The following is a 17,884-nucleotide window of genomic DNA, read 5'->3' on the forward strand; positions in this document are numbered from 1 at the left end:
AAAAAACTCTTATGTTATTTTATTATTAGGCAAAATAATGATAATTTTTAAATAATAACTGAAAATATTCCTAATGAAAGAAAATAATAATTGAAGGTCAAAACCGGCAACCGGTTGTAATCCCTTTCGGTTTTAGAACTCTTCCGACAGTCCCAACAATATGGGAGACTTAAAAAATCTCCAATCTCCAACAAATATCTAATCCAATTCACAAAATATCTTCTTTCTTCGTCCTTACAAGCATTTTTTTTAATCCCTTTGGATCAAAAGCACACAACCAAGTCAAGAACAATGCCTGCGACATGCTTGCCTTTGTACGCCTCTGCAACTTCCATATAAACAATAGCTTAACCCCAAAGCCATCTTCTCTCGGCACCAAGAGATGGCCTTTGTGTCATCATCATCATCACCGTCATCGTCTTTTGTGTGTAAAGCTTCGGCTAATCCGACCGCTTCTTCGATATTGGATTTCGATCTTTACGATATCCTGGGCATCGATAGCTCCTCCGATCAATCCCAGATCAAAACGGCTTACCGTTCGTTGCAGAAGCGTTGCCATCCTGATATTGCCGGACCTACGGGGCACGATATGGCTATCGTTCTTAATGAAGCTTATTCGGTTCTCTCTGATCCCGGTTCTCGTTTGGCTTATGACAAGGTCCGTTGCTCGTTTTCTTCGTTTCTTGCAGTTTAAGTCACTCATTTTATTTGTTTTTTGCGGTTTAAGTTACTCGGATTGTCTGTCCGACACATGTGTAATGTATCGGACATGGTTACGAGTACGAAGATTGAGAATGCTTGAAAACTGCAGGAACAAGCAAAGATGGCCGAGCTGAGGGGATATACAGGGAAACCTTTATACTCGGTGTGGCTTGGATCGGAAAGCGAGCAACGAGCTGTGTTTGTGGACGAAATCAAGTGTGTTGGTTGCTTGAAATGTGCTTTGCTCGCCGAGAAATCGTTTGCGATCGAGTCCATGTATGGACGAGCTCGAGTCGTCGCTCAATGGGCCGATTCCGAACATAAAATCGCCGAAGCTATTGAAGTTTGCCCCGTTGATTGCATTTCGTGAGTATCTTGATCCTGAAATTGCTTTCTGGGTTCCATAGTCTCTTACGATATTGTTTTCCAGCATTGTGGAGAGATCGGATCTCGCCGCGCTCGAGTTTTTAATGTCAAAGCAACCTCGAGGCAATGTTCGAGTCGGTGTTGGAAATACGGTGGGCGCCCGTGTCTCAAACATATTTGTTGATGTGAAGAAGTTTCAGAACAGATACTTTGATGCCATGGACAAAGCTGCTACTAATGCATCCGAGGTATGGACCAATTGATATAAATACACTCTGTTTTTATTGAAATGAATGTTGGAACCAACTTGCATTGTTTACTTCAGGAGGTGGATCGTCGTCGAGAAGCAAGGATGTCGGTGATTCACGCGATCAAATCGATTTCGAGATGGTGGTACTGGCAATCACCCAATGCAGGAGCACCAACGACTGGATCTGAACTAAACTTGATACGCATTTCCCGAAAGTCATCCGAACCGAACATCAACAAACTCCGTGACGCTGCTGCTGCTAGAAAACAAGCAAGGGAGAGTCCGACAACGAATGGAACCCGAGTCCCGTCGAGTTATTTGTACGACGACGAGTATTGGATCCCATCAAGACAAGCTCTTCCAGCTTCAATTGAAAACAACAGTAGCTCCAGAGTTGCATCGAAGCCTTCGAAAACTACCGAGAGCAGCAAAGTGAACAACCGGAAATACGAAAAGGATAGGAGGACGAGAAGCTCGATGGGGTGGGGAATCCCAATGGTGGCTGCAACGGTTGCTGCTGTTATAGTTCGGCTGCAAATCGGAGACAGAGTGGCCGGAGAAATAACCGAGCACGTAGGCGGCTCGTTGGCACTAACATTGGTTAATAGCTCATGGTCACAGGTTATTCTAGCAGGGATAACATGGTATTTGATTGCATCAACAATGGTGGAACTAATAGAAACAATAAGGAACAGATAAAGAGAAATATTTTCATAGCTTGATATACAATGTATAAAGTACATGTTATTCCGACGGAGTATTTCATTTTCTTAAAATATACTCGTCCCGTATGAGAGCGATTCTCTCAAATTTCATCCACTAAATTAATTGATTGTCGGTAAATTCTTATTATTTTAAACCTAAATAATTGATTCCTTTTTATATTAATTTCGTCTTTGCTTAAATATATGGGTAAATTACATGTTTAGTACTAAATTATAAGTTTTGATTCGTTTTAGTATTTAAGCTTTCAATTTTTTCAAAATCATACCTAAAGTTTAGTTTTTGTTTCATTTTAATATCTCGTTCAAATTTAGCGTTAAATTTTGAGTTCTTTTTTAAAGTTTGGGTACTAAACGGACTAAAATTGATATTTTAGGTACTAAAAGCATTAAGTTTTTAACTGTGAATACTAAAATGAAACAAAAACTAAACGTTAGGTATGACTTTGAAAAAAATAAAAATTTATGTACTTAAACTTGAGGTATTAAATATGTAGTTTACCCTAAATATATTTATGTATATATTAATTGTTTTTTACGAAAGAAAATGGTGTTGTCAACATCATTTTATGGGTCGGCATGTAAAAAAAACAATTAAAATTACAATAATGTATTGCTCTTCTATCATTTCGTGTCTTTTTTAGGGTAAACTACATAGTTATTCATGTCACTAATGTTTAAGATAATTTTATTTTTCTAATAGATATTTTAAAAGTTACAAATCAGTTACTAACATTATCGATTGGTTATAAATTATTAGTCAACATTAATAGACTTTAATGGGAATGGCGGAAAACATATCTGACGTGTTAAATGCTTATGTTACTTTGTTGACCAGACTGAGGGCCACTTTTTAGAGTAAACCCATTAGAGCAGTCCCAAATAGGCTAAACTCTCGAGATAACGTTTCGAACAAATTATTTCACGAGATAATGCTCTCCCAAGATTAATTGCTCAAATAGGGTGAAATCTACAGTGTTGGCTGTAGGTCGTCATGCTATCCGGGCGACCTACTAGGTCGCCATGTCTTCCCGGCGAGCTATGAGAGAGATTGCATGTGCCATGCACGTTCCAACACTTTGGGCATCCGAGGCCATCCGACCGAGGGCATCCGACCGAGCTATGCGAGACATCCGAGGTCAAAAGGAATCACGCGAGGAGCAGGAGGGAGTGCGAGAGGAGTAGGAGGGAGTGCATGGCGACCTACAAGGTCGCCGGAGGGCATGGCGACCTATGACCTATGCTTGGGGACGTGCATGGCTGGCCACGTAGTAGGTCGTCCGGAAATCATGGCGATCTAAGGCCAACACGGTAGATTTCACCCTATTTAAGCAATTAATCTTGGGAGAGCATTATCTCGTGAAATAATTTGTTGAGAACGTTATCTCGAGAGTTTAACCCCCAAATAAGGCCAAAAAGAAAGCTCCGGCAGTTACCATTCCTGCGTCCACCCCTGGACCTTGTTTGCAGAGCTGGTTATAAACCGGTGCCAAATCGACGGTTACCAAGACACGCTTTACACACATTCCAACAGCCAATTCTACAGAGATTTCACCATTACCGGAATACCGGCACGATCGACTTCATATTTGGCTACGCAGCCGTGGTGCTCCAAAACTGTAAGCTCGTGGCAAGGAAGCCCATGGACAAGCAATCAAACATGATCACAGCACAAAGCAGAATAAACCCGAACCAAAACACTGGCACCTCGATCCAAAGCTGCAACATAATATCAAGTTCTGATCTTCAACCAGTTGAAGGATCCAAAACATATTTGAGACGTCCATGGAAGGAGTATTCGAGAATTGTGATCATGCAATCATTCATTGATAATCATATTGATCCTTCAGGGTGGTCAGTTTGGAGTGGGGATTTTGCACTGAAGACGTTGTACTGTGGCAATTGGCGAGTACATGAATAAGTTATAAGGAACCAGGAGCAGGAACTGATAAACGAGTGAAATGGTCTGGATTTCGTGTCATTGCCAGCGCAGAAGAGGCCAACAAATTCACAGTGGCTCAGCTTATACGAGGAGGATCTTGGTTGAAACCTACTGGAGTCACATTTACTGAAGGGCTGTAAAAATAAATAGCTAGGGCTTGGGTTCTTTTAACCTTGTATTTGTTTTTAATAAATGAAAAGCTCTCTTTCATCTCTTTAACTGTAACACGACTTCTCTGGTTCAATGATTCCCTTTCATCTTTTTTTTCCCAAATACAACACCATTAGTTTCTTAGGTGAAGGAGATCTTAAATACAAAGATCTTAGAGATGAAAAGAAGCCTTTTTTTAATAGAGAATCAAAATTATATGTTTATAAGGATGAGTAGACCTCTCGTTTTTCCTACCAAACTCAATGATAACAAACAAGTTCCAGGGGCGGTCGTCGGAGTGGTAACTGCCGGAGCTTTTTTTTTTTTTGCCTTATTTGCAGCGGCTCTAATGGGTTTACTCTAAACGGTAGCGGTCAACCTAGTCAACGAAGTCATGTAAGCACTTAACGCGCCAGGTATATTTTCCGTCACGCCTGTTCGAGTGACCAGTTTGTAACCAATCAATAATATTAGTGACCGTTTGTAACTTTTGAAATATCAGTGGTAAAAACTAAAACTACCTCAAACATTAGTGACCAACTGTGTAATTTACCTCTTTTTTATTATATATCAAAGACTAAAAAAGTTTATAAAAAAATGTTTTTCAAATAAAGAATAAATAAAATAAGCATTATTTCTATTAATTGTTTGTTATATATAATATTTATTTAGTGTTAAATTATTTTTTAGAATCACATTTAAATAAATTAGCCAATCCAATTTTCTCAACCTCAATTACACAATCAATATCTTGAATTTTAAACTTTAGTATTTGTAATTCATTTCTATTACTAAAAACAAATTAAAAATACAATGGTCGGATGTTGGCTACTTGGCTTACTATTACCTAACAATCGGAAATCAGGATGTTCCCAATGAATCATAAGGTAAATTACACATTTAATACCTAAATTATTAGTTTTAATCGGTTTAGGTACCTAAACTTTCACCTTTTTTAAAATTATATCTAACGTTTGATTTTATTTATTTTAATACCCGCTGTTAACAACTTAACCTCTTTAATATAAACTATCAGTTTGATCCGTTTTAGTACTAAACTTTCAATCTTTTCAAAACTTAACATTAAATTTTGAATGGAGTACTAAAATGAAACAAAAAAACGGAAGTTTTTAACGGCTGGGTACCAAAATGAAAGAAAAACTAAACTTTAGATATGCTTTTGAAAAAATTGAAAGCTTAGGTACTAAAACAGATTGAAAGTGATAATTTAAATACTAAATGCATAATTTACCCTAAACTATATTATTTGTCAACTTTTAAATATAACAAATAAAAACATATAATATTCGACGTGAGAAGCTCAACTTGATTTGTTAGAAAATCTTGGAATTAAAACGTGAAGCCTACCACTATCACCCGACACCACGTAACCAAATCTCACACAGATTTTCAGACATGTTTTCCTATAAAAACAACCAATGTTCCCCAGCTATGTTTTGTGTATCTCAATTTTGAGGCAATCATGAAAACCATAAACTTTGGTGTTTGCCTTATCCTGGTTGGATTACTTACCTATATGGGGGCGATGGCGACGGGCGAGTCCAACTACGGAGAAGCTCTCGACAAGACCTTCATGTTTCTCGAGGCACAAAGGTCCGGTAAGCTATCGTCGGACCGCCGAGTCAAGTGGCGGGGCGATTCCGGCCTCAAAGACGGGTCTCATCAAAATGTGGATTTGGTAGGAGGATACTATGATGCAGGGGATCATGTGAAGTTTGGACTGCCAATGGCATTTAGTGTAACAATGCTTGCATGGGGAACTATTGAATATAGGAAGGAGATTACCGGTTTAAACCAGATGGGACATGCTTTGTGGGCAATCAGATGGGGCACTGACTACTTCATCAAGGCTCACACTCAGCCTAATGTTCTTTGGGGACAGGTTCGAATCTATGTTACTCGGATTCAGATGTCGCACACGTAATCGAACACCGTAGGATATTTAATTTATGTTGTAAGGTTTGATCAGGTTGGCGATGGGAACTCCGATCACTACTGTTGGGAGAGAGCTGAGGACATGATGACTCCGAGAACCGCGTTCAAGCTCGACCAGGACCATCCTGGCTCGGACCTTGCAGGTGAAACTGCTGCTGCTTTAGCTGCATCGTCAATGGCTTTCAAGCCTTACAACTCTTCTTACTCTGATCTCCTCTTAGTTCATGCCAAACAGGTAAAGAGCATCTATTGATCTTAACAATTCTATTGACAGAAATAAACCCGGATTTTCTCTGACTTTTAGAACTTCATATGTTGCAGCTTTTCTCGTTCGCGGATCGATTTAGAGGCCTATATGACGATTCCATCCCGAGTGCAAAGCAGTTTTATAAATCGTCGGGCTATTCGGTAAGTAATAGAGAATCCATGATCGTCTATAGGTACAGAAATCGACTTTTTCTGATCAAGTTTTAATTGTTTCTGTTTGAAGGATGAACTATTGTGGGCTGCGGCATGGCTACTCCGAGCAACCGGCGAGGAGCAATATCTGAAGTATGTTGTGGACAATGGTGCATACATGGGTGGAACTGGTTTGGCTGTCAAAGAGTTCTCTTGGGACAACAAGTATGCTGGTGTGCAAATCCTTCTTTCTAAGGTAAAATAAGATTATTCGTATCTTAGCATCTACAATCGTTCCCTTATCCTCAAAACTCCGAACATATAAACGATTGCACAAACGTCTAAAGATCGGTGTTGTCATGGCAGGTATTAATGGAGAAAAAAGACGGTGCGTGTGCTTCGACATTGAAGCAATATCAGGCAAAAGCAGATTACTTTGCTTGTGCTTGTATGCAAAAGAACGATGGCTACAACGTCCAACTGACCCCTGGTTCGTATTTGTTCAATGAAAACACTTATTTCCGAATGTTGCAATAACAATGATGCTAACTGAACTAAGACTCGTAATCTTAATCTTTGAGTATTTTTTTACCAGGAGGTTTGATGTATGTGCATGAATGGAACAATATGCAATATGCCTCAGCTGCTTCATTTCTTCTTGCTGTTTATTCTGATTCTCTCTCTGCTGCAAATGCCAAACTCACTTGTCCCGACGGTCAAGTTCAATCTCGCGACATCCTGGATTTCGTCAAGTCGCAGGTACGTCAAAACCCGAGATTTAACTCAATTGGTTCATGCGGACTTTCTTAAAACACGGTTGAATCCGAGTATCCGGCAAAATATTTGATGCATGTCCAAAGATATATGGCCAGAAACATCGAATACGCTTATATCCGACACTCGCATGCAAATCCAACTAACAACATGTATAGGCTCTAATATTGCTTGTATTTGATGCACAGGCTGATTACATTCTAGGCAAGAATCCCAAGTCAATGAGCTACATGGTTGGCTACGGACCGAGTTACCCAACCCACGTCCACCACAGAGGAGCATCCATCGCCTCAATCTCGATTCTTCCATCGCCAGTGAGTTGCGTCCAAGGGTTTGATGCCTGGTATCGCCGCCGTGAAGCGGATCCAAATGTAATACATGGAGCTTTAGTCGGAGGGCCCGACCAGAATGATAATTTCGATGACGAACGTTCAAATTATGAGCAAACCGAGCCTACAATTTCTGCCTCTGCTCCTCTTGTTGGACTCTTCTCTAAGCTCGAAAGCCTATACAGAAATACAAGTAAGAACGAAATTAACTCGACAATGATCAAACATAGTTCAAATAGTTTATGACCACAAAATATCTCGTTTACACCGTTTTTAACTTGAATTCTTACAGAACTGAACCATAAAGGATCAACAACGAATAGCCAGCCAACACAAAGTGAGTAGGCAAAGGATTTTCCTTTCTTAATCTAAACAACGTTTTTGTTCCCTTTTCTTCTCCATTTTCATCTAATCAAAGTTTATATTTTTAAATTCGGCAGAATACCATCGCCTGCAAACGCCGGTAAATAGCTCTGTATCATCAGGTACTAAAAAAAACATTCCTTGTGCTTGATATTCAAGTCTTCGTAACTCTTTCTCTATTCTCAATCATTCGTTTCGCAATTGTTCAGGTCTGACAGTTCAATTTGTCCACTCCATAACCAGCAAATGGAACGTCGGGAAGACGACATACTATAGACACAAGGTGACAATGAAGAACACCTCGCAAAAACGGATAACTGACGTTAAACTGATGGTTCAAGAACTGACAGGGCCGATATGGGGGCTGTCTCCGACGGCAGTTAAAAATACATACGGGCTTCCACAATGGCTTAGGGTGCTGAAACCAGGCTCCGAGTGCAGTTTTGTTTACGTTCAGCAAGGCCCCCAAGCCCAGGTTTCACTGCTCAGCTATCAATACCTTTGATTCTGCCTCGGGGCAAAAGGCAAAATTTGTGGTTATGGATCAAAATCAAATTATTAACTTTTGGAAGTTCAAAAGTGTAATTTAATTACAAATTTTCCAAGAGATTAAAGAGAGAACAGATAATATAACATTTCCAGAAAGACACAAAACAAACGGGAAAATTTTCTCACTTGCAAAAATAACTAAAATGTAGGCAAAATTCTGGTAACTTAACAAACAAGGAACTTAATATTGTGAAAAATTACAGGCATCTAAGCAAACAAGGCACTTAAAATTGTGAGGAATTCGACATAACGATTAAGAGTTTAATCTAAACAAATAACATTTAACCATACGAAGCCACTTGGAACAACTCCCACACTTCATTAATCCTCATTGTCAAAAGTGGTCTTCTTTCCTGCAATCAAAATTACATAATTAATTCATTATCTATTAGATAAGATAAAAAGAAATTAACAATAAACACAAGTATAAAAAACACCTGTGCCAGCAGCAGCAAGGTTTGGCTTATTATAAGGTGTTCCACGTCCACCTCTGCCACCACCAAATCGACCACCTCCACGCCTGCCACCTCGGCCACCATCCCTTCCACCACGCCCACCGCGCCCACCGCTATCCCTTCCTCCACTCCATCCACCACTCCTTCCACCTCTTCCACTGCCTGGACCACCACCAAAATCACCTTTCGGTTTTGCCTCATCCACATTCAAGGAATAATCATTAAGTTTCGAACCATCAAGTTCTAGAGCTTTGTTCAAACTATCTTCATCCTTGAAATCCATGTACGCAAAACTGCAATTGATTGCATATGATCAGATATATCACTAAAAATTCACAAGAATACTTGCAATGTATCAAAATTTTTGTTCAATGCAGTATGCAGATATGGTATGCAACTTCTGAATACAGTATACATCTAGCAAGAATACTTCCAATATATCAAAATTCCAAGATACTAACCCTTTGACAGCACCAGTTTCTCTATCTGTTGGTACGGCCACTCTAGAAATCTCACCACAAGAACCAAAGTGCTCTTGCAAGGAATTCTTAATCTGAAAATATTTTGGACAAAATAGATATAAATGCAAACAAATTTCAAAACTAGGACAGGAAGAGCAACAAAAAGCTAGTACTCAAAGCAAGCCACTAACCTCATACTCATCGAGAGATTGATCAAATCCTCTAACAAATATTGTTCGAGATTGACTTTTCCCACCTTTCTGAAATGAATTGTTCTCATTGCTGAGAATCAGTTGAACACATTAATCCAACTACACTAGAACAGGGGACCAAAAGACATAAATATACACATCAATACAAATTGTGAGATAGGTAATTACCCGCTGTAAGTTGTATGTACACCCCTTTCACGAGCCAAATCAAGTCTAACAGCACGATTCAGCAAATACTCACCATTCAATTGTAGAGCCTACAAAAAAGATCATTGCAGAAAACATATAAACGATTTAGCTTATGCATCTGACATCCAGGTTAGATCAGAAACTAAGTCAACAAAATCTACCTTTTGTGCAGCCTCTGCGGTACCAAATTCAACATGCCCATACCCCTTAAAGTTCCCTTCATGGTCAGAGGAAAAACGAACCTCAACAACTTCACCAGCATCTTTGAAGAAATTCTTCCTACAATATAAGAATAGAGAAGATGAAAATGTTTATATGTATAAAAATCAATTTAGAGGTACCAATGAACCTAAACATACACATCAGCTTCTTCAACTTGAAAAGATAAGTTTCCCACAAACAGCGTCTTTGATTCTGTAGCTTGAGTAGCGGGAGTTTGGGGCTGCAGAAAAGCTTTGATCAGAACCAACCAACTTGACAAAATGATCAAAATAACAAGATTGAGGCGACTTCCGAAGGAAACTCAAAGTGAAATGTACTTACAGCATTCTTCGTAGACTTCAAATCCTGCTTGGCAGGTGTTGAAGCATCAACCATTTCCACATCTGTATCCTGATTTTGACATAGAAGTAAACTACATTATACAATCATCACATCAAGCTTCCAAAAGCATGTACAGAAAATCAGTTCCTAAGATGCTGTACATTCTTCTTTGGAGCCTTTTGTTCATCACTTTCCTCATCATCAGATGATGACTCCTCAGATTCTTCTTCACTCCTGCTTTCTTTTTTGACAACTTTGGCCTTTGAAGCAACCTTAGGCTGGCAAATTGATGGGAGAAAAAACAAAAGAAACACCTTGATAAAAAAAAATACAAAAAGTAGAAGTACGACAACTAGACTGAAATTGCTATTTTATTGAATTCAAAAGTTAAAGCACACCTGTTCATCCTCGGACTCACTATCATCAGATTCATCACTACTGGATTTCTCAACCTTCTTGGCAGAAGGAGCAGCCACTTTCTTCACGGTAGTTGTTTTCTTATCATCCTAGGGATGATCAACAGAATCAATAACAAATATGAACAGGATAAAAATGGAGTGAGAAATTTATGAATAAGACATCACACCTCATCAGAATCCTCATCTGAATCCTCCTCAGAGCTGCTATCACTTAATGCAGTTTTAGTCTTTGCAGCAGGTGTGGGCAAAGCAGCCTTTGGAGCAGGTTTCTGTATATGTATACATACAGTTAGCAAAATTATAAACACTAATATTAATTCAATACCAATAGAAAATACTGGACTAATAAGGACCCAAAGTATTATTAAGAAACCAAATCTTATCATGTATGTTCGTAAGGTTCAAAGAAATCATTTATTTGAGCAATGCTGACATCCCGACACTCACATCATCTTCATCCGAAGAGCTATCACTTTCCGAACTATCACTGGATTCCTTTTTAGTAACAACAGTAGGTGCTTTCTTAGCAGCAGGCTTTGGTTTTTCCTGCATATGCAAAATAGTATATTTGTAACTTACGATCACAAAAGCTCCAAATCAAATCGAAAAGGGACAGCATTCAACAATCTAGCACTTACTTCATCTTCATCCGAGCTGCTATCTTCATTTTCATCTGAACTACTGGAGGCCTTATCATTTTTAACAGGTGCAGCACCATTTTTTGCAGCTGCGGATACATTTGTTTTTGCAGCAGGCTCCTAAATCAAATTTTAACAATAATAAAGTCAAGAGTTTTTCTAGTAATTCTAGTGTTACATCTGTATTTGCCTCAATACTCACATCATCCTCATCATCAGAACTACTATCAGCTTTCACCGTCTTAGCAGCAGGAGAAGAGGATTTTGCAGCAACAGCAGGTTTTTTACTCTGAGCGGGAGCTTCCTGGAAAAGCAACACAATGAACATGAAGAATCATATATTATATATGCAACAACACAAAAGTTACAAACATGAGAATAATACACACTTTATCAGATGAATCTTCCTCGCTACTAGAGTCTGAAGAATCTGAACTGCTAGCTTGTTTTGCTTTCGTAGCAGGTACAGAGCCATTCTTGGCAATAACCGGTTGTTTCTTTGTAGGAGCAGGTTCCTAAAGAAAAATAAACAACAAAAATTAGGCAAAACAAAGGATGATTTATTTTACAGTTCACTATCAAGAAATGTTCAAAACACGACGAGAAACCGACAGAAAATCGAGCATGAAATGAAAAGAGAACTTTCAGCATATATCGAAACAAAAAAACAATAAATGCAGAATCACAAGTACAGAAGTAGTGGGTTTTAGCATACATCTTCAGATTCAGAAGAGTCATCGGAAGAACTACTGGTTTCTTCTTTCTTCTTCTTCTGAGTCTTTGCTTCAACCTTGGCCTTTACAACAGCTTGTGCTACCCCACCGTTTTTCTTCTGCTTTTTTGCAGCCACTAGTTTCTCAGGAGTCTCTTCAGCTTCTCTCTTACCTATATATAACCACAAAAGGATGAAAAAAGCAGCACTCACACAATGCATATTAATCTAAAAAATCCTCAAACTTTATAATACATGATAGATTGTATAGCATAAAAAGATTGAAAATTTAAAACCAAAATAAAAATACAAAAAAATCTACCTTTCTTTCCAGACTGAGGAACTGCAGCAGGAGCAGCTTCAACCTGTAAAAGAAAAAGAAAAAAGAAACACAAAATTAAACCAAAATAAAGAGCTTAAAGGGAAAAATAATCCATAAAAACCAAAACTATATATTTTTTTTAAAATGGTTATAGAAAAAGTGTACTTTGGGTGTTGATTTCTTGCTTGATTTCCCCATAGGATAAGAGTAGAGAGATTTGAGAGGTGAGTTAAGATCTTTTATGGGGTTTGAGAGAGAACAAAGAGACGGCTGCTTGGAAACCCTACTCTTGAGATATTTTTGGAGTTTGGGTTTAGGGTTTTGAGTGGGAGGAGGCGGTCGAGATAATGAGGCTTATATATAGCGTTTTGGTTTTTATTGGTACGCTGAACGCTTTCAGCAATTTGCGAAAGAACGCGCGCTAGGGTTTTTGCATGTTCGCAAACTGTAGCGGGTGAATTTGCACGTGTGATATCCTCAACCGTCGATTCCATCCTCAACAGAACCTGATGGTGGACCGTCCAAAAAAACCTACAGTTTTTAGTCCAAAAAATCCTGTTTTGGTAAGGATTATTTATGATGATTGTTGTGTATTCTTACTAGATCAGTCCTCAAGCGATATACAGAGATCCGTTTCGAAGAGGAAAGAGCATCTTGGTAATCAAATTCACACACATTTTAGTTATTTATTTAGAAAGGAGAATTTAGGATTTTGCAAAGAAGTTATGTACATATACATACAAAATTGCTTAAGCAGGTGATGTGCGACGCATATACACCGACGGCGACCCAATTCCGACCAACAAAAGATTCAACGCTGCCAAGATCTTTAGCCAACCTGAGGTTGTTGCGGAGGAGCCATGGTAATATTATATTTTGTTTTGCCATGTCATCAACAGTGTTCATAGGTCGAACATGATTGCAATTTTTTTCCTTTCTAATTTCTGTCTAATTAGGTGATATTCATACAAGTTTTAAGTGAAATATTGCAGCAGAAACTTTATTTAAAAAATTCACAATTAAATAATTGTAAATTTTAAAGATTTATTTAATGACGGATTTTTTAATCTCACTTCTTATCCTATTATTTCAATCGATTGTCATATGGTTTTTAAAATATATCATAAAAGGTAGTGTTACTCTATGAAATTAGGTTTGGCATTGAGCAAGAGTACACTCTTTTACAGAAGGATGTTAAATGGCCTCTCGGATGGCCAGTCGGAGGGTATCCCGGACCACAGGTATTTATCACATCCTAAAACTAAATTCTATTCAAAACCAAATTAAATATATAATTGTTTGAATTGATTTGAATTCTATGATTACTCATGTAATGAAAACGATTGGAACTATAAAAATAGAATTTAATTACTTAAGTAAGGTCAATGATGCAGTCGTTCTCATAATGTACTTTTACAAAACTTGATTTGAATTAATCGATCAATAGATCAAATATCAATAGTTAAACAAAAAAAATTATACTATATATTGATCTACAATTTTATCGAACAGTTTTCAATCTCAATAAGTTTTGTTATCAATGTAGGGACCGTATTACTGCGGGGTCGGTGCGGACAAAGCATTTGGCCGAGACATTGTGGACGCACATTACAAAGCTTGCCTTTATGCTGGCATTGACATCAGTGGCATCAATGCTGAAGTCATGCCTGGTCAGGTATGTTTTCTTATAAGGCTACTTTTATTAGGTCCATAATGTTATTCGATTTTTTTTAAATATTTGTGTTTGATATATATTCGGACATAACTATAGAGATAGAATCAAACATTATTCTTAATGTTATCCGTGAAATATTTAAGAGTATATCATCATCTTGCTGTGTTGAACAGTGGGAATTCCAAATTGGTCCAATCTGTGGGATTTCTACAGGGGATCAAGTATGGATGGCTCGATACATACTCGAGGTACTATCTGTAAAATTTAATGTTTTAATTTATTAAAATTCATTGATGTTTGGCGGATTAAGTAACAAAAAGCTTGTTTTTAAATGTCTTAAATTCAAGTTTTATAGATAGAAAAAAAATTCGACATGATTCAACTTCAAATTTAGTTAGGACTCTTATTAAACACCCATGTTTTTAACAGATTTTGTCTTTTTTAAACATCTTTAACATTATTTTTTTAACAGCGAATCACTGAAATCGGAGGAGCTGTTCTTTCTTTCGATCCCAAACCAGTTTCGGTTTGTATCACTGCTACAATCTTAATTCATCTCTCCTTCCTTTCTTTTAGTTTTTATAAATAACTTTGCTTTTTTGTTTCCCTCAATCCAGGGTGATTGGAATAGTGCTGGTGCTCATACTAATTACAGGTAAGATGCCAAATAAATTTGTTCTACTTGATTTGACATCGAGTTTTCGATTCCGGCTTATGGTAAGAGCTATAGGCCGATAATTCGACCCGAAGAGTAAATTTGTTCTTTTTTTCTCTTTTTGTCTCAGCACAAAGTCGATGAGAAATGATGATGGAATCCAAGTGATAAAGAAGGCGATCGAGAAGTTGAGTAAACGTCACAAGGAGCACATTGCAGCTTATGGTAAGGGCAACGAGAGACGTTTGACGGGTCTTCACGAGACTGCTGATATCAACACTTTCTCTTGGGTAAGTTTAACATCGTATTACCATATTAAGCACCACGGCTAAACTTGGCCGAACTATAGTATTCGATTTGATTTCGGTTCGAGTTTTATTGAATCGGTTCAGCTGATTTGATCATTATTTAGTACAAATTTGAGTATCAAGCTTGACGAGCATACTGATTATCCTAATAGTTTCCTGTACGCAACATGATATTATGATCGTTATATAATGATTATGATTATTTTATTATTGATATTCATCGCAAACAATTATAGTATAACTCGTATTTGGCTTGTGATGTCGGAATAGGGTATTGCAAACAGGGGAGCCTCCGTCCGTGTCGGTCGAGACACTGAAAAAGCCGGAAAAGGTACTGTTATTCCGTTTCTTTTAGTTAAAGAAAGATATATTGCCTTGAATTCTCGCAGCCGTCAGGCTATTTCGAAGATCGGAGGCCATCATCAAATATGGATCCGTACATTGTGACGTCGATGATAGCCGAAACCACCATTCTTTGGGAGCCTTAAAGAGCTAGAGAATGGAGGCATGGGATGATGACAATGAGAATCACACATCGGTTTAAAACTATGTAGAAATTTGTTTTTTTCTTTCTTAATTTGTATTTCTTATGGCGTTAAATTACTGTGGTGCGTTTGAGTCTATCAAATAAACAAGAGCAGTTTGATAGACTCAAATGGTGGGCAGTCTACTATCCTACCTCCCCTCACCCCATTACATATGGGAATAGATCAGTTAATTTTTTTAGTTTGATTTTAACCATGCGATACCGAAGCTGTTGGTTGGTATCTATTGGAATTAGAGTGTACAGTGTTAATCGAATTTCAAATTTAATATATTTGGTTTAACCTCGAATTAATTTATTAAAATGCACAACAAATTCTTTTTTTAAGTATATTTCAATTTTGAAACTTATTCGGTTAATTTTCCACCTAACCTCGTGGTAATATAATATTGTTCAAATGATTTAATAATTTAACATTTATTTGTTTAAATATGTAAATAGTTTAGGATAATTATAAAATAATATATTTTTAAAGATTTTATAAACACATCTAAGTTATCTAGAGAAAATAATTGAAAATGAAATCGCTTAATAAGTTTAATTATTTAATATATTTGACTAATAAATCACTAATAAAATAACATAAAGTAAAATATTAGCACTATAATTAATTATATTCGGTTACTATCAAAATTGATCACATTCAATACCTTTTTTCTAGAATGATCAACTTATTCAATATATGTACTTGATAGGGCAATGGAATGTTATCCTACAATAAACAATGGCGGCAGTTATGTTACTTGATAGGGCGAGTCTCAATGGACGGTCACCAGGGTTTCGATCGTAACGTGTCAGCTAGCACGTTAGTGCATATGGTGCACGACACCGTCGGATGATGACCGAGATCGAAGATGGGCTCTCAAACGATTTTTTCATATTTTATGAACAACAGATGTGAGTTTAGGTGGCTGGTTGACGTGGTTGGTGTCGCGAGACGGTGGTGGTTCTGATAGTGGCGAAATTGTATGCCACCTCTAGTCGGAGGGTGGCGGTCGACACTCGTCGGTAAATGACGGGTATAACTGGCTATTTTGTGGACATTTGAAGTTATTGGGTGTTTAATATCTAACAAAAGTCGGAAAAATAAAATAAATATTAATTTTTTATTAGCAATAGTAACCTAGTCTAATGGTAGGTGGTGGACTCCCATGCCTTAGACTTTTGCATTTTCCTCTATTATTTTTTTCTTGGATGAATGGATATGGGAAAATGCAAGATCAAATCCTTGAACTTTTAGGATTTCAAAAATTATCCTTATAATTGTAAATCCTCACAAAACAGTCCCCGAAATTTAGGTAATTGAATTTAAATTTAAAACAACTGAAAATTGGGGTGTTATAACTCTCTCATCCTTAAAAGAAATTTCGTCCTCAAAATTTATCCAAGTCAAAGAAATATGGAACTGAACTTTCATCATTTCTTCAATATCTTCATGTAGCTTTTACAAGATTATGATTCATCCACTAAACTTTAACCAGCTGAATATGCATTCCTTCATAACTCTCCCTTATCATAACTCAACAATCTGAACAGAATTACCCTTGTAGAAACAATCAGACCTTAGTTATAATATTTGGTTCATAGAGCAAGTAACATATTCCAACTTCATATCCACAGTCGAGTTAGAATTTCTCGGATAAATAACTCTCACGTTACTCGCGAGACGCTTTACAAAATTTGGGCGAACATTGCTGGTGTTCCTTTTATGCATAGATCAAGCCTTAACGAACAAAAACTTAGTTTACTTATCACAGAAGGGACTCGACCTTGGCGTTTCGGATTAGAGAAGTACAATTATAATCTAAGGGAATGTATTGACCAGACACCTATGACAGTCGTCCGGTCGGTCAACCCGAAAGGACTCGACTCAACCCAAGCTCTGATACCACTAAATGTATCACCCCAAACCAATGCAGGTACATCAATATGATCCGAGGTGTCTTAAGAGTATTTTCGTCATTTTATCAAAATCAATATGGGTTCAGAATAATTTATATTTTTTCCCAACTCAATCATATTTATCTATGCATCAACATTTACCTAACTTGTATCATATAACATGCAATGGGTAGTAAAGTATTACTTCGACTTTTGAGCCACATCAATTGACCATTTTAACTCCATTTGATCACTCTCGTACTTTAATTTCACGTCTCATAATGTTCAGATATATGGCAAAATCAGAAACGAAACTTAAATGTGAAAATTCATATCGAATCGGGAGATAAAACATCAAAAAATAGCTT

At 37.4% G+C, this 17,884-nt stretch overlaps 3 protein-coding genes and 1 pseudogene across 4 annotated transcripts; 3 read left to right on the forward strand and 1 right to left on the reverse strand.

Annotated features, from left to right (window-relative positions):
- Positions 1–367: 367 nt before the first annotated feature.
- On the forward strand, positions 368–2,079 carry LOC120186493 (chaperone protein dnaJ C76, chloroplastic-like). Of its 2 annotated transcripts, none has more exons than XM_039190398.1 (4): positions 368–658; positions 812–1,068; positions 1,133–1,316; positions 1,397–2,079. In XM_039190398.1, exons 1-4 carry the CDS (start codon positions 383–385, stop codon positions 2,015–2,017), a joined length of 1,338 nt encoding a protein of 445 aa, XP_039046329.1. In that variant the 5' UTR covers positions 368–382; the 3' UTR covers positions 2,018–2,079. The 2 variants fall into 2 exon arrangements, with proteins under 2 accessions (XP_039046329.1, XP_039046328.1); XM_039190397.1 differs by having other exon boundaries at positions 1,394–2,077.
- Positions 2,080–5,615: 3,536 nt separating this feature from the next.
- On the forward strand, positions 5,616–8,458 carry LOC120186492 (endoglucanase 5-like). Its single transcript, XM_039190396.1, has 10 exons — positions 5,616–6,035; positions 6,123–6,323; positions 6,410–6,496; positions 6,579–6,743; positions 6,854–6,977; positions 7,083–7,246; positions 7,450–7,783; positions 7,883–7,927; positions 8,031–8,075; positions 8,163–8,458. Exons 1-10 carry the CDS (start codon positions 5,616–5,618, stop codon positions 8,456–8,458), a joined length of 1,881 nt encoding a protein of 626 aa, XP_039046327.1.
- A 154-nt stretch (positions 8,459–8,612) lies between these two features.
- LOC120186448 (nucleolin 2-like) lies at positions 8,613–12,797 on the reverse strand. Its single transcript, XM_039190368.1, has 18 exons — positions 12,619–12,797; positions 12,454–12,496; positions 12,135–12,304; positions 11,809–11,934; positions 11,622–11,723; positions 11,420–11,539; positions 11,229–11,327; positions 10,949–11,050; positions 10,761–10,868; positions 10,524–10,640; positions 10,363–10,431; positions 10,179–10,261; positions 9,981–10,098; positions 9,799–9,887; positions 9,610–9,700; positions 9,419–9,510; positions 8,940–9,250; positions 8,613–8,855 (listed from the first exon to the last, which is right to left on the reverse strand). Exons 1-18 carry the CDS (start codon positions 12,649–12,651, stop codon positions 8,824–8,826), a joined length of 1,905 nt encoding a protein of 634 aa, XP_039046299.1. The 5' UTR covers positions 12,652–12,797; the 3' UTR covers positions 8,613–8,823.
- A 416-nt stretch (positions 12,798–13,213) lies between these two features.
- On the forward strand, positions 13,214–15,619 carry LOC120186473 (annotated as a pseudogene).
- The last annotated feature ends 2,265 nt before the right edge of the window (positions 15,620–17,884 follow it).

The sequence above is a fragment of the Hibiscus syriacus genome, unplaced genomic scaffold (genome assembly GCF_006381635.1).
Source record: "Hibiscus syriacus cultivar Baekdansim isolate YM2019G1 unplaced genomic scaffold, ASM638163v2 tig00113548_pilon, whole genome shotgun sequence".
Lineage (NCBI taxonomy): Eukaryota > Viridiplantae > Streptophyta > Magnoliopsida > Malvales > Malvaceae > Hibiscus > Hibiscus syriacus.